The following is a 16,133-nucleotide window of genomic DNA, read 5'->3' as shown; positions in this document are numbered from 1 at the left end:
TAATCAGTTTAAACAAGACTCATCTGATGGCAGGTATGTGATGGTGATACATTTTCTAATGTTATGCTTTTTTTTTTTTTTTATTAAAAATAAGAAGCCGTACTTGCTCATAATCACATCTTTATTTGGTCTTTTGGTTCATGAATTTAGCCACAAGACCTTTTTTGCCGACGAATCATCTTTTTCATCTCATGGCATTTTCGTCTCCGGAGATGCACGTCTTGCACCGATTCGGTGTGCCGGACTGGGACCTGGGGGGGAACTGGGAGCCCAGGTTGTGGTGGTGGATGCTGGGAGGCTGGCGGGTCTGGCTGTGACCCGCCTGGGTCTGGGTTAGAGAGCTCCGGGGCTGGGAGAGGGTGGGCTGCAGGCTGGTCCTGGAGGTTGAGACCCGGTTGGGCTGTCGGCTCTTCGGTTGGGTGCAAAACCTGCACTGACCCTGGGGGATCTGGATCGGGATTAAGGGACAGTTCGGGCGTTTCCGAGGAGAGGGTCTCTCTATCAGAATCAGAGCCGGGTTCTGTTGTGGTGTGTGTCTCGTCCCCAGAATTGGATGCTGATTCTGTTGTGGTTTGTATCTCTTCCTCCGCATCAGACCCTGCTTCTGTTGTGGTTTGAATCTCTATCTCCGGATCTGAGCCTGTTTCGGTTGTGGTTTGTATCTCTTCCTCAGAATGGGATTCTGATTCTGTTGTGGTTTGTATCTCTTCCTCAGAATGGGATTCTGATTCTGTTGTGGTTTGTATCTCTTCCTCAGAATGGGATTCTGATTCTGTTGTGGTTTGTATCTCTTCCTCAGAATGGGATTCTGATTCTGTTGTCGTTTGTATCTCTTCCTCAGAATGGGATTCTGATTCTGTTGTCGTTTGTATCTCTTCCTCAGAATGGGATTCTGATTCTGTTGTGGTTTGTATCTCTTCCTCAGAATGGGATTCTGATTCTGTTGTGGTTTGTATCTCTTCCTCAGAATGGGATTCTGATTCTGTTGTGGTTTGTATCTCTTCCTCAGAGTTGGAGCCTGGTTCAGAGATTTCAAGATCTACGATTGAATCGAACCCTGTTGCTGTTGTGGTTTGTATCTCTTCTACAGAATCAGACTCTGGTTCTGTTGTATGTATCGCTTCCTCTGAATCAGACCCAGCATCTGTTGTGGTTTGTATCTCCTCCTCCGAATCGGACCCTGCTTCTGTCGTAGTTTGTATCTCTTCCTCCAAATCAGACCCAGATTCTGTTGTGGTCTGTATCTCTTCCTCCGCATCAGACCCTGCTTCTGTTGTGGTTTGAATCTCTATCTCCGGATCTGAGCCTGTTACGGTTGTGGTTTGTATCTCTTCCTCAGAATGGGATTCTGATTCTGTTGTGGTTTGTATCTCTTCCTCAGAATGGGATTCTGATTCTGTTGTGGTTTGTATCTCTTCCTCAGAATGGGATTCTGATTCTGTTGTCGTTTGTATCTCTTCCTCAGAATGGGATTCTGATTCTGTTGTGGTTTGTATCTCTTCCTCAGAGTTGGAGCCTGATTCAGAGATTTCAAGATCTACGATTGAATCAAACCCTGTTGCTGTTGTGCTGGTTATCTCCTCTGCAGAATCTGACCCTGGTTCTGTTGTGGTTTGTATCTCTTCTACAGAATCAGACTCTGGTTCTGTTGTATGTATCGCTTCCTCAGAATGGGATTCTGATTCTGGTGTGGTTTGTATCTCTTCCTCAGAATCAGACGCTGGTTCTGTTATGGATTGTATCTCTTTTACAGAATCAGACTCTGGTTCTGTTGTTTGCATCTCTTCTACAGAATCTGAACCTGCTTCTGTTTTGGTTTGTATCTCTTCTACAGAATCAGACTCTGGTTCTGTTGTTTGTATCTCTTCCTCTGAATCAGACCCAGCATCTGTTGTGGTTTGTATCTCCTCCTCCGAATCGGACCCTGCTTCTGTAGTAGTTTGTATCTCTTCCTCAGAATGGGATTCTGATTCTGGTGTGGTTTGTATCTCTTCCTCTGAATCAGACTCAGCTTCTGTTGTGGTTTGTATCTCCTCCTCCGAATCGGACCCTGCTTCTGTAGTAGTTTGTATCTCTTCCTCAGAATGGGATTCTGATTCTGGTGTGGTTTGTATCTCTTCCTCTGAATCAGACCCAGCATCTGTTGTGGTTTGTATCTCTTCCTCCGGATCGGACCCAGATTCTGTTGTGGTCTGTATCTCTTCTACAGGTTCAGACTCTGGTTCTGTGGTTTGTATCTCCTCCTCCGAATCAGACCCAGCATCTGTTGTGGTTTGTATCTCCTCCTCCGGATCGGACCCTGGTTCTGTAGTAGTTTGTATCTCTTCCTCCAAATCAGACCCAGATTCTGTTGTGGTCTGTATCTCTTCCTCCGGATCGGACCCTGGTTCTGTAGTAGTTTGTATCTCTTCCTCAGAATGGGATTCTGATTCTGGTGTGGTTTGTATCTCTTCCTCAGAATCAGACGCTGGTTCTGTTATGGATTGTATCTCTTTTACAGAATCAGACTCTGGTTCTGTTGTTTGCATCTCTTCTACAGAATCTGAACCTGCGTCTGTTTTGGTTTGTATCTCTTCTACAGAATCAGACTCTGGTTCTGTTGTTTGTATCTCTTCCTCTGAATCAGACCCAGCATCTGTTGTGGTTTGTATCTCCTCCTCCGAATCGGACCCTGCTTCTGTAGTAGTTTGTATCTCTTCCTCAGAATGGGATTCTGATTCTGGTGTGGTTTGTATCTCTTCCTCAGAATCAGACGCTGCTTCTGTAGTAGTTTGTATCTCTTCCTCAGAATGGGATTCTGATTCTGGTGTGGTTTGTATCTCTTCCTCAGAATCAGACCCTGATTCTGTTGTGGTTTGTATCTCTTCTACAGGTTCAGACTCTGGTTCTGTTGTTTGTATCTCTTCCTCTGAATCAGACCCAGCATCTGTTGTGGTTTGTATCTCCTCCCCCGAATCAGACCCTGCTTCTGTAGTAGTTTGTATCTCTTCCTCCAAATCAGACCCAGAGTCTGTTGTGGTCTGTATCTCTTCCTCCGAATTTGACCCTGATTCTGTTGTGGTTTGTATCTCTTCCTCTGAATCAGACCCTGATTCTGTTGTGGTTTGTATCTCTTCTACAGGTTCAGACTCTGGTTCTGTTGTTTGTATCGCTTCCTCTGAATCAGACCCTGATTCTGTTGTGGTTTGTATCTCTTCTACAGGTTCAGACTCTGGTTCTGTTATTTGTATCGCTTCCTCTGAATCAGACCCTGATTCTGTTGTGGTTTGTATCTCTTCTACAGGTTCAGACTCTGGTTCTGTTGTTTGTATCTCTTCCTCTGAATCAGACCCAGCATCTGTTGTGGTCTGTATCTCCTCCTCCGAATCGGACCCGGCTTCTGTAGTAGTTTGTATCTCTTCCTCAGAATGGGATTCTGATTCTGTTGTGGTTTGTATCTCTTCTGAGGAATCAGATTCAGATTCTGTGTTGGTTTGTATCTCTTCTGCAGAATCTGAACCTGATTCTATAGTACTTTGTATCTCTTCCTCCAGATCGGACCCTGGTTCTGTTATAGTTTGTATCTCTTCGTCAGATTCTGACCCTGCTTTTGTAGTAGTTTGTATCTTTTCTGTGGAATCGGACCCTGGTTCTATTGAAGTAGGTGTCTCTTCCATCACATCTATCCCTGATTCTGTTGTGGTTTGTATCTCTTCTCCAGAATCGGACCCTGATTCAGTTGTTGTTTGAATCTCTTCTCCAGAGTCTGACCCTGATTCAGTTGTGGTTGGTGTATCAGCTTCAAGTTCAGAACCGCGTGCTGGATCAGTTGTCGACTCTAGATTTTCATCAATCCCTCTAATTGTTATGTCCCAAATTGGTCCATCATGTGGTCCAGGGGGCGTTACCACAGTTGTAGTAACCATCTCTTCCTCAGAATCAGACCCTGATACTGTTGTAGTAACCCTCTCTTCATCGGAATCAGACCATGATTCGGTTGTAGCAACCATATCATCCTCAGAATCCGAACCTGGTTCCGTTGTACTTGTTATCTCTTCTACAGAATCGGACTCTGGTTCTGATGTGGTTTGTATCTCTTCTGCAGAATCAGACCCTGTTTCCATAGAACTGTGCGTCTCTTCCACCACATCGGACGCTGGTTCAGTTGAGGTTTGAATCTCCTCTAAGGAATCAGACCCTTGTTCAGTCATGATTCGAGACCCTGCCAACGTGCCGTCGTCCTTCTCAGGGCCAGATATGACATGGTCAGGCCCTCCTGCATCTCCCGTCCCTCCACAAACACAGGGATTGATTTCTAGAATGTTCTTGATGAGCTCAGAGCTGGGGAAGTTCATGGTAATCACTCCCAGGCAGCCCATAAGGGAACCAATCCTCTTGTATCCCAGAACCATGTCATTAAGGTAACTGTTGAAGCCTCTGGCCACCATTTTGGGGCTGGTTAAGATAGACGACGCCGTTGTGTCAGTCAGAACAACATGGCGGTCGCAAATACTTTTAGCGATCCACAGATATTCCTTTACTTTAGTCACCTGGTCCTCAAAGCTCTTGAACTTGTGGTCATTTGGGAAGCCGGGCTCGTGGTAAACAATACCCGTGCTAAAACTGTCACTTTGAACCAACACAATCTTACCCCGGGCTTGTTCAAGGCTGGGAACAGAGAGTTCTGTCCACACTTGAGCCGTGTGCTGCCTGACCAGGTGAAGGATCAGCCCTTCGATTATCTTACGATACGCTCCGTGCAGCGTTAGTCTTAGCAGCACTGTCTCGCTGGCATGCGTCTCTAGGAAGTCCAAGGCTGTCTTCATGACTTCATCCAGTTCAGTTTTTTGCCACAACATCCAGAACCCGTCTCGGACGTCAACGCTCTGGTGGGTGAGGAACCAATTCCCGACATGGATGTCGAAGTATCGCAGCCCGGCTTTGAGTTGAGTGCCGAAGGGCCAGACTTGACATATCATGTGGGGGCCCCCGTGGAGGGTGAGGCTCTCGTACGTTCCCGGGATGGAGAGAGTGGAAAGGGGTGTGTCGTCAGGGATGGACTCCATCCAGTTCAGGTTGTAGGAACCCTCGTTTAGATAATCGTCGTCGTTGAAGCCCGTCTCTGAGCATGAGGTGAGGGCTGCAACAATTCTGGGCAGAGGGACACAGATAGGGTGAGGGGGAGAGAGAGAGAGAGAGAGAGAGAGAGAGAGAGAGAGAGAGAGAGAGAGAGAGAGAGAGAGAGAGAGAGAGAGAGAGAGAGAGAGAGAGAGAGAGAGAGAGAGAGAGAGATGAAAACTCACAACTTTCCTAATTAAAGTTGAGCCTATATTTCAGACCATTGTTAATACATAATTTAACAAAATCATTATAATTAAAAGGAAAACATGCAAAGAAAAGATTTTTAAGAATTCTCTGACGTAATATACTGGAAATACTGCAATATGTTCTGATGATTACATTCGCTTCAGATATAACAATCATCGAGATACTTACAAAGGCAGAACCCAGGGGTACCGATAAATACCCATTTTAAGTCTCCCGAACCGTCCGTAGTCCGGGTAACCAAGGGTAAAATGTCTTCCTCCGACTTTCTATCTGCGTGACATCAGTTGTTCCTCAGTCATTTCATCATTCGCTGACGTCCTACGGTCAAGTCCGGAGACACCTCAGTCATGAAGCCGGCAGTGTGGTCACACAGCGTCGGAGGAGACTGCCCCGTCCCTGGAGATAGACCGCCATTTGCATCTTTGGACCTCGTCATCTTTCACTACGAGAGAGCGAGACGACGTGGAGACAGGAGGAACAGATAGGGCGGCGTGGACATAGTAAAACCTGTGAGAGGTGTAAGAGGAGATAGTGAGTTAAATGAAGGTTATGGAAATAACTAGGGCTGGGCAACAATTAAAAGCTTTCATCGCGATTAATTGTATTGGTGAGTAAACTCGCATTAATCTCACTTTTAAAATTCTATTTTAAATCCACTCCCATTTAAGTGAAATGAGTTTATCAAGAAAAACTAAGCAAAAACTAGACCAAGTGATCTTGAGAGAGTTTTATTGACTCACTCAGTGTGGGTTGAATATGAAACTTACGGAACACCACAGATTTGGGAATTGTAAACAGGCAGTTAATTAGCACAATTGTAAACCAACAGTTACTACAAGTGTAGTTTAATTCAAATAAGTAGGGGCACAGATTTGGGAATTGTAAACGGGCTGTCACTTCCTACAAGCGTAATTTAATGTAAAGTCTCTCGCTGTAGGATAGTGAACACAAGGTAGGATGTGCACACGAAGGGGACCAAACCCAAGGTCTATCAACTCGGAGTACACGCCAACCCCACCACTGGGAACAAGTACACCATCTGATCCTGTTTGATACAGTGCCATGAAGTGTCCCATGATGACATGTATGTCTTTAAGATATCAATCCCAAAGAGACACGACCCCTTCAAGTGTCCTGCGTCCGTCTCCCTCTCCGATTGGCTGGGCCGGGCTTCAGAAGTCATACTTAGGTGGACCAATCAGCTTATGACTGGCTGTCGCTAATCCTTCGGCCACCTGGACCTTCTTAACGAGGCTAGCCGTCGCTGTGTGTGTGTGTGTGTGTGTGTGTGTGGTACGTGTGTGAGTGTCAGTTGTTTAAAGGCATGCGTTGGTATTTTGGTATTTAGTCCAACACTTGAAGCGATGGCATCTGTGCATCCCGTCACGGAATGAATGAGATTCAACTGCAGCTGATTTGCCTACGACAACCAAACCACCCGTACAAGACTTGAGTACGGGCTGTGGATCCTAGCTGCCTGGCTCACACACACACACACACACACACACACACACACACACACACGCGCGCGCGCGCGCGCAGCCATGTCTATGAGGACTCTGCCGCTGGTTTTTATCAACATGGGAGGAGAAATGCTTTACATACTGGACCAACGGCTTCAGGCTCCCAACACGGCTGGGGACTGCCCAGAGAAAGGTACAGAGGAGAGAGAGAGTTAGAGAGAGGTAGAGAGAGAGAGAGAGAGAGAGAGAGAGAGAGAGAGAGAGAGAGAGAGAGATAGAGGTAGAGAGGTAGAGAGGTAGAGAGAGAGAGAGATAGAGAGGTAGAGAGAGAGAGAGAGAGAGAGAGAGAGGTAGAGAGAGAGGTAGAGAGAGAGAGAGAGAAAATGAATTCCTGGCTAGTACTTGGTAGTTCTCGTAGTTCTTGTAGTCCCAAAGTTACCTGCAAAAGCTTCCCCCTCACCTCCTATAACAGAGTACCTTATACCCCCCCCCCATCTCCATTAGCATTATTATAAGTGTGACCATTATTTCTGAATAATAAGTTAATATGTTGTTGGTTTGTTCAGTTAATCAATCACCAAATATAGGATAACTATAAAGTAAAAACAAACAACACACACACACCTCACAAATTCCATGCAACGTTTAAATTAGTCAAGGATAATTTGACATGGCAATATATCCTTGCATGACATGTGCGTTTTTTTTTACTGTCAATTTTTGGAGAATTTGCATTTTCGGTATGATAGCACACACACCCTTGGGCATACCTCAGCCTTTCAAAACATTGCAACACGTTTTTTCCAAAAGCCACTCTGTTTTTGTGCATTATCACACGGTTGCAGGGGTCTGGTCTGAACAGGACAGAAAAAGAGGTATGTCGGTCTCTACTCAACTATTGTTTTTATAGTTAGCTGTTATAACTATCAGTAGTTATAGCTACAATCCATAAACATCTCCACACAGAATATTATGATTGTGCCCCCCCCCCCCCCCCCCCCACAGTGATGGTCACCATCATCAGGACCATGTTCAGTAAAGACTTCATGGACCAGCTCTTCAAACCGCAGCAGTTGTACTCCCACCGGACGCTCAAGACGGTGCTGACGCGGTTAGCGCACACCTCCATCATGAGACTCAGCCCCACCAGCATGGACAGGGTGGGTCCCGCCACGAGATCACCGCGGCCACTTTGTACAAAGTCACGTACAAAGACGATCGCTTTCAACGAATCGTCTCCCAAAGTCCCATAGTCAACACTAGTCTCTTACTACGTCACCAGTCCTTTACCGTGTTTTTCTGGAACCCGGTTGTAGTCTCAACCAGCATGGACAGGGTAGGTCCTATGAGCTAAATGCGGCCATTTTGTTCCGAGCGCAAAGACACAATCATTATCAACGAATAGTCTCCCAAAACACATGATCACGTCTTCCCTAGGGTCTTCCTTTACTGTGTATTGTTCTGGAATGTTATGGGCTACACCAGTCGATAAAATGTTCTAATTTAAAACGTGTTTTTCGTAGCTTTACGAGCTGATGGCCATGGCGTTCAAGCGCCAGCTGGTCCTGTGTCCCCGGCCCAGGGACCTGCTGCTCATCTCCTACAACCACCTGGACTCCGTCAGGAGGTTCGTGGAAGACACCCCCAACGTCCTGAACCAGGTGGACGAGACGCAGCGCCGGGTCATCGAGGTGCGCAGGGAGGGCGTTGTTCGACAACAGTGCTGGACTAAATGAAAAAAGAGAAAAGAACACGAGCGCAAGATTTGTAAAATAGCCCAAAAGCGGTTTGGTTCCTCTACGGTCGCCTAAATGGACCTGAGATGGAGTTATGAGAACGCCCATTGATAAGCAAGACCAGACAGGCGAGAGATGTTTGCATTTCTAACCCATAACCATTTTACAGCTCTTGCATCGACTTTAAAATTCCTCAGGATATTTAGGCCCTGCTGCTTGAAAGGGGAAGCCTGACTACGACTAAGACTGGATTCACCCCAGGATTCCAGTCTTAGTTGTTTTTTTGTGTCGTGTGTGTGTGTGTGTCAGTGTCACGTGTGTGTGTGTGTGTGTGTGTGTGTGTGTGTGTGTGTGTGTGTGTGTGTGTGTGTGTGTGTGTGTGTGTTTCTAGGTGTACACAACCCTGTCTGACGCTGAACTTCAACTTCTAAGGCAAACACTGCTCATTTTCCTCCAGGACATGCACATTCGCGTGAGTCTTCTGCTCTGCTGAAACTAGTTAAACTGAAACAGATTCTGTTTCATGGCATCTGTGTGTGTGTGTGTGTGTGTGTGTGTGTGTGTGTGTGTGTGTGTGTGTGTGTGTGCGCGGAGACATGGACTCACACACACACACACACACACACACACACACACACACACACACACACACACACACACACACACGGTGTGTCTGTTTATTTCCTACGAATAATCGAATATCAGTAAGGGTTAATCATTAACCAATGAGCAGTGATTATCACACACGCATACACAAATACAGCAGACCCAGGCTTATTGTTTCCACAATAAAGTGTGTTTGTGTGTGTCCAGGTGTCGTTCTTCCTGAGGGATAAGGTGCAGAACCCAAACGGGCGGTTCGTGCTGCCCCGGTCGGGCCCCGTGCCTCCCGGGACCGAGGTTCCGGGGATGATACGGTAAGGGAAGGGTCCGCAAAGCCCCCCCACAGGGAACCGAACCCTGCAGACTATCAAATAAAAACCTCCCAACTCGTTCCAATTCAAACGGTTGATGTCCAGACTGTGTTAGAATTGTTAATTAAATTTTGAAAGATGTGGACTATTGAATAATTTTACTCGCGTGGTATATTTCTATTTCATGGATATATGTATTTTTTTGTACATAGACGTATGGCTGATATTTCCCTCTTATTTGAATCATATTCTACCTCGTTTGATTTGCTCTTGCTCTTTTGCGGCTGTAAAACCTGAACTTCAAAAACCTTTTTAAATGAAAATCTGTTCCATGTCATCACCACAGTATTTGTATTGTTTGACATTGAATCTTATTTCTGTGTTTCCCTCCCACTTCTCTGTAAACTATGCCTCGGGACGTTTGGACGTGCGCTTCCTGTTGTGACAGGATGTTGGACAGCAGAGGGCGGGAGGTGAAGAGGGCCCACTTCCCCTCGGGGGGAAGTTACTCCAGCCCGGAGAGGGAGGGCTCCTTCTCCCTCCATGGAGACAGAGTCACCAGACTGGGCACCAACATGTAGGTCTCCCTCAGACCACACACTAGAGAACAGTTACCACCACGCTCTTATCCACAGGCTCCTGGTCCCAGCTAGAGGCCTCACTGAGCACCTTCAATCGCTGTTTTCGTCCCTCAGTCGCTAGCATCCTTCAATAGAAACACAACAGAAACGTCCAGAACAAGATAATGAACTCGCTCAAGACTCGAGTTGTTCAGAGTTCACCTAGACTCTGCATAGCATCCCCCCCTTAACCCCACCCCTCTCTTACGTACTTATGGTATGTTGCACATCCTTACACTTAATAGTACTTGGTTAACCTAACAATTGTTAGTGCTAGGCACGTGTTTCTACTAACATCCTTACTGTACCGACACAGCGATATATTGTTTTCTCTTTCATCTGACTAATGTACTTATTGTAAGTCGCTGGACAAAAGCGTCTGCTAAATGTAAATGTTAATTAATAAAAACACGGAACGAGATAACGAACTCGCATATTTTAAAGAAGTTCAGCTTCATTAACCGGTTTGTTTTAATGATGATGATGTTTTTTTATATGCGTCTACTCTGACGCACTACGCAGTGAGAGTCGGAAGGGATTTCCAAAACAGATCTAATCCAACCTGTAGTCCTCTGACCTCGGTCGTGAAAGGGGATCCTTGTTCTCCCTCAGACGTCACCTGAGATAAATACCTCTGCCAAGAGGCTACATGCAAATGTCTCCCGATACGCACTGATGGCAGCAGACGGATGACTGCGCTGTCATTCTTGGCATTGTCTTCATGACCCTGGGGTTTTCTGCTTCTGTGGTTTTATAGATACGGCGTGAGCCAAGAGGGAGAGACACACGCAAACAGGGGCAGTGCCGCCAAGGTGCCACGCACACGCACACACCAGTCTGTCTAGTGTCTACCTGCAGTACCACAGGACTCTGATTGCATACATTATTTATTTAGATCATATAGTACATCGACTTCTATCTAGTTTGTTAATTCCCTCCTACACTTCACATTTTCCTTTGCATTCCATTGGATTAAACTTGGTTTAAATTGTGCTTTATAAATATAAATGTACCATGTACGCATAATATATATTTATAGCAATTTTTTGACGTTTTTAAGCGTGCATAATTAAAAACAATTACTTTAAAAAAAAAAAAATGGAGGTGGAGGAAGGTGGTTCACTGTAACACCGTACCAAGAGGTGGAGGTAGGTGGTGGTTCTGTACCAAGAGGTGGAGGTAGGTGGTGGTTCTGTACCAGGAGGTGGAGGTAGGTGGTGGTTCTGTACCAGGAGGTGGAGGTTCTGTACCAGGAGGTGGAGGTAGGTGGTGGTTCTGTACCAGGAGGTGGAGGTAGGTGGTGGTTCTGTACCAGGAGGTGGAGGTTCTGTACCAGGAGGTGGAGGTAGGTGGTGGTTCTGTACCAGGAGGTGGAGGTGGGTGGTGGTTCTGTACCAGGAGGTGGAGGTAGGTGGTGGTTCTGTACCAAGAGGTGGAGGTAGGTGGTGGTTCTGTACCAGGAGGTGGAGGTTCTGTACCAGGAGGTGGAGGTAGGTGGTGGTTCTGTACCAGGAGGTGGAGGTGGGTGGTGGTTCTGTACCAGGAGGTGGAGGTAGGTGGTGGTTCTGTACCAGGAGGTGGAGGTAGGTGGTGGTTCTGTACCAGGAGGTGGAGGTAGGTGGTGGTTCTGTACCAGGAGGTGGAGGTTCTGTACCAGGAGGTGGAGGTAGGTGGTGGTTCTGTACCAGGAGGTGGAGGTGGGTGGTGGCTCTGTACCAGGAGGTGGAGGTAGGTGGTGGTTCTGTACCAGGAGGTGGAGGTTCTGTACCAGGAGGTGGAGGTGGGTGGTGGTTCTGTACCAGGAGGTGGAGGTGGGTGGTGCTTCTCTGTAACTCACTCCACCCGGTCCGTGCTACAGGGCAGCCCCAGCCCCAGCCCCCTGGCCTCGGAGGAGCTCAACCTGCTGGCCCGTCTGATGGGGGGCCTGGAGGTCCTGCAGAGGCCCGGGTCCGACCCAGCCTACCGGGTCAACCTCTTCACCGTGGACCCAGGGGAGGAGGGGGAGGAGGAGGAGGAGGCGTGAGTGGAGCTATTTAAAACTTTATAGCTCAGGTTAAAGCTGCCGTCTTCTATTTTTTGCTCCACCCACTTTCATTTGATTCAAATATTTTCTGATTGAGTCTCATGGTTCATTAATTCCTCATGAGTTGTTTGACTATTGCCCATTGCAGTGGAGCCGCATGCATGAGAACCGTGAGACTCAATCAAAAGTGGAGCGAGAAAAAAACATTGCTTGTTGCAGCTTTAGTTTTACAGTTGCAACGTCATGTTACCATAATAACCCGAGAATGTTAAAGGTTAACATCTCTTCCTCTTGGTTTCTCCAGTGAGCCGGGGGAATCCTTGGGGGATGTGGTCACCATCCAGGCCACGCCGGTAAAGCACCTTACCTATAATAAAACCCTGCTACGGTCCGCTGTACAGTCAGTGCAAATCCCTCTCATCCCGATGTCTGCGTATGCACCTTGTTCACCGGGAGGCCATCTTGGTTAGTTAGTGGGGGGAACGTTCTAGGATCTTTGGAAACAACGACTACTCCATGCATTGTTTGTAGTTCCGCTAGCATTTAGAATGCAATTCCATCGAGTTGTCTTGGGTGGTTTCCCCAATGATTCTAGAAGGTTCCCCCATCCCACTCAACTAGCCAATATGGCCGCCATGTGAATGAGGCCTATTAAGCCATCGAACCAGATGCTTTCACAGAAGCCTCTCGATGGTTTGTTTGTGTGTCGTCAGGACGCCCAGGCTAGCAGTGAGCTAGCCAGGATAGCGGAGGTGTTCACGGACCAGCACCAACCGACAGAGGAACCCTGCGGCTCCAGCAGTAGCAGCAAGGGGGCAGACCTGCTAGCCCTCATGGACACCTGCTAGCCGTCATGGACACATGCTAACAACGCGGCCCAGTGCTAGGTGTAATGATAGCCACAGGGCTAATTCAGTTAGCAGCCTGAACGCGGCGTTTGGTTCCCCAGTGCCCAGCCAGCGTTTAGAATGGTCTATCCATCTGTCCACTTTTCAAACCCATGGCGGTCCTATAGAATACTGTATACTATTTTTAATGTGCTGTAAATATGTTCTCTCATATTCTGTAATTTATTGAGACAGTTGCACAAATATTTGCAAGGTTGAAAATCTGAAGGTATTTTATTTATAAAATATACCCAATCACGTGTGACTTGTTATAATTTTTTAATAATTTGCTTGGAAATTCCTCATTATACCTTAATACATATAAACACATTTTGAATATCTGTATTTGTAATATCACACACCATAGTCCTACATGTCGGTACATGGAGATGGTCGCTAGAGGGCGCTGTAGTACATCAACTACAGGAACATGTGACGTCAGCACAGTCTCTTCCTCGCTGGTCATCTGTTTTGGTTTTGAGCGGCGAGCATTCCCCTCGATCATCACAACAGTGTCAAACAAGCGTTGATGCTCTGACGAATAACAGGTAACTTCACTTTTAGCTTTTGATGCGCGGTTAAGACCATATTCTGGGACCGAGGGGTGTAGTGTTGCTGGCTGTGCAGGGAACCTTTAGCAAGTATATTAGCCACATTCAGGAAGGACGTCCCACTGAAAACCATGCAACGATAAAGTGAAACCAGGCAAAGTGATCTATAAACCAAAGTTATCCTCATAATAGGAGTTGTGTGTATGGACCTTCTCATGCACAACCGAAGTTGCTTGCGTCTTAAACTAGTCATCCAAGGACGTCTTATTTGATGTGCTTCCAGCGCAAAGCAGTTCAAATGTCCACGTGTCCCTCTGACAGTAGGCTTAATTTAGTAAACAAACGTACCATAACATCAACCGACTCACCCGCAGACCATCGTCCCCCCTACAGAGTGACCATGGACCAATCGGACGGGCTCGCGTACGACCAGGCCGAGGCGGCCAACTCCATGCGGGAGCGGACCATCGTGGAGAACAGCCTGGTGGTCCTTCTGCAGGGTCTACACGGCCAGGTTACCACCGTGGACCTGCGCGACGAGAGCACGGCCCGGGGCCGCGTAGTCAACGTGGACGCCTACATGAACGTGCGCCTGGCCGACGTGCTCTTCCGCGACCGGAGGGGGCGCGTCTCGCGGCTGGAAGACCTCTTCATCACCGGCAGGAACGTGCGCTACGTGCACATCCCCGACAACCTGGACATCACGGACACCATCGAGAAGCAGCTGGGCAAGATCAGCCGCATGCGGAATTACGCGGGAGATCGGGGTAGCAAGAAGAAGACGAAAAAGTGATTTCTTTTGATGTGACGTCGAGACTGGAACTTGAACTTGAAGACGTGCACGCACGCACATACACACACACACACATGCATAACACACAAACGCACGCACAAACACGTCCCCCCTTATTTATTTGTCTTTTGAAATGATTTATTTTTCTTGAGTCTTTTGTTGTCCAAGGATGAATATAGCCGCCCAGCAATGTGTTGACTTGGATATACTTTTCTTTAAATAATCTTTGTGTTCTGTTACATAATATAATGTGTTACGTGCTATAATTCCTTCCCGCTGGGTCTATCGTTTGAACTTTAGAAATTACATTAATGAAGGATTCTGGAATGTTTCTGAATTGCAGAATAAACAGGCAACTTTTTAATTGAGAATTGTTTTTTAATGAAATAACCACAGTAAAGGCCGGCTGAAGCCTGAATTGTTCATCTTCCCGTATGGTAGGCCTACGCCTTCGTCAGCCAGTGTGCTGTGTGGTGGTGAACATGTATAAATAATAGGTGTCTGAGTGACTCTGAATATGACCCAGCAAGTCAGACTCCTCCTGAAAGGAAACCAAGAATCCCCAGTCCCAGCCCAAGACATGCAAGATATGCACTTAGTGCAAACATTCTTGACATCGATGAACCCAAGTGGGCCACAAAGCTCTAACCCGGGTTGTTATAATGCCATGTTGAACTACACAAAAACGCATGGCTCAGAAGAACTCCCTCTAACCATTTCACCCCTCTCTCAAAACCAAACTTTTCTAACTCCAAGGATACATTCCCCTCAATGAAAACGCTTTCTCCGGTCGCACTACGACAAACAGCAGGTTCAGATCAACTCCTAGTGACTGAGGTGTTTACCGATGTGAACACAGTGATGTCCAAAAACACCATCACGGTGACGCGATGTCACCATAATGTTGATGCCCAGCTATGACCTTAATACTCATCCTGTTATTGTCGGGAGCGACCGGTCTAAGTTAATAACGATCCGCTCAGCCACGGAAAACAATCATGTCACATGGGGTGGGGGGGAACAAACCGACGCGTGTTTCCACCGCGATTCCCCAACAAGCTGCTTTACACAAGCAAACACACGCACACGCACACGCACACACACACACACACACACACACACACACACACACATCCTTCAACACCCTCTGACAGAGCAGGAAGGAATTTTTACTGAGCCAATAGGAATTTACCAATAACAGCTAAAGGAAAAGAGAGAGAGAGAGAGTGGGTGTATTTGGATGTTCTCTTCTGAAAAGGAATTGCCTACGTGTGTGTGTGTGTGTGTGTGTGTGTGTGTGTGTGTGTGTGTGTGTGTGTGTGTGTGTGTGTGTGTGTGTGTGTGTGTGTGTGAGAATTCAAGGAATTTGCCGAGCTGTGGGCTGTGCGTTTCCCCAGCGGTGTGATGCAGAGGCCAAAGCGGGCAGAGCCGAGGCGTTAGAGACGGCGAAGGCAGTGTCCTGAAGGCAGGTGGCGCCCCACGCCAGACCGCGTGACCCGGCGGGCCCAGGCCAGGGACACGGAGAATAGTGTGTACACAATGTCCCGCACGTTGGAACCAGCGTTGCCAGATTGGGCACTTGTTGGAACCGAATAAAAAGGGGCGTCCCGCTTTTATAGCCGCTGGAATCTCCCGAAGTGGTTAGGGTTATTGTTCTTCCGAGTCCATATTCGGCAGCGCTGCGGTCACAATTGTCCTGAGAAGCTTGTGTCCCCCCGCCCCCCATAACTTCAGCCATGGGTGTTTTCTTTACGCCGCGTCCAGACTCAGAGAGCGGTTTGAATGACAGCACGACCGCATAATGACTACTGCTCGCTGCGTCGCTGTGTGCAAGTACAG

General features: G+C 47.3%; 3 protein-coding genes across 5 annotated transcripts; 2 read left to right on the top strand and 1 right to left on the bottom strand.

The window, feature by feature from the left end:
* Positions 1-184: 184 nt before the first annotated feature.
* Positions 185-5,743, bottom strand: LOC132451534 (serine-rich adhesin for platelets-like). The gene is made up of 3 exons (XM_060044072.1): positions 5,623-5,743; positions 3,282-5,305; positions 185-448 (listed from the first exon to the last, which is right to left on the bottom strand). Exons 1-3 carry the CDS (start codon positions 5,741-5,743, stop codon positions 185-187), a joined length of 2,409 nt encoding a protein of 802 aa, XP_059900055.1.
* A 262-nt stretch (positions 5,744-6,005) lies between these two features.
* On the top strand, positions 6,006-13,210 carry oscp1a (organic solute carrier partner 1a). 2 transcript variants are annotated; one of them, XR_009523973.1, is made up of 10 exons: positions 6,006-6,963; positions 7,616-7,645; positions 7,776-7,930; positions 8,294-8,461; positions 8,898-8,978; positions 9,320-9,423; positions 9,869-9,997; positions 10,798-10,852; positions 11,899-12,416; positions 12,777-13,210. XR_009523973.1 is itself a non-coding variant. In XM_060043398.1 (9 exons), exons 1-9 carry the CDS (start codon positions 6,852-6,854, stop codon positions 12,061-12,063), a joined length of 999 nt encoding a protein of 332 aa, XP_059899381.1. In that variant the 5' UTR covers positions 6,006-6,851; the 3' UTR covers positions 12,064-13,210. The 2 variants fall into 2 exon arrangements, 1 of the variants encoding a protein (XP_059899381.1); XM_060043398.1 differs by having other exon boundaries at positions 11,899-13,210.
* Positions 13,211-13,349: 139 nt separating this feature from the next.
* Positions 13,350-14,658, top strand: lsm10 (LSM10, U7 small nuclear RNA associated). Of its 2 annotated transcripts, none has more exons than XM_060043400.1 (2): positions 13,350-13,498; positions 13,895-14,658. In XM_060043400.1, the coding sequence occupies exon 2, from the start codon at positions 13,902-13,904 to the stop codon at positions 14,292-14,294; it is 393 nt and encodes a 130-aa protein (XP_059899383.1). In that variant the 5' UTR covers positions 13,350-13,498; positions 13,895-13,901; the 3' UTR covers positions 14,295-14,658. The 2 variants fall into 2 exon arrangements, with proteins under 2 accessions (XP_059899383.1, XP_059899382.1); XM_060043399.1 differs by having other exon boundaries at positions 13,361-13,498; positions 13,876-14,658.
* Positions 14,659-16,133: the final 1,475 nt, after the last annotated feature.

Source organism: Gadus macrocephalus, chromosome 22 (assembly GCF_031168955.1).
Source record: "Gadus macrocephalus chromosome 22, ASM3116895v1".
In the NCBI taxonomy this organism is placed as follows: Eukaryota; Metazoa; Chordata; class Actinopteri; order Gadiformes; family Gadidae; genus Gadus; species Gadus macrocephalus.
The sequence above is the reverse complement of the archived record's forward strand: the minus strand, read 5'-3'. Positions and strand labels throughout refer to the sequence as shown.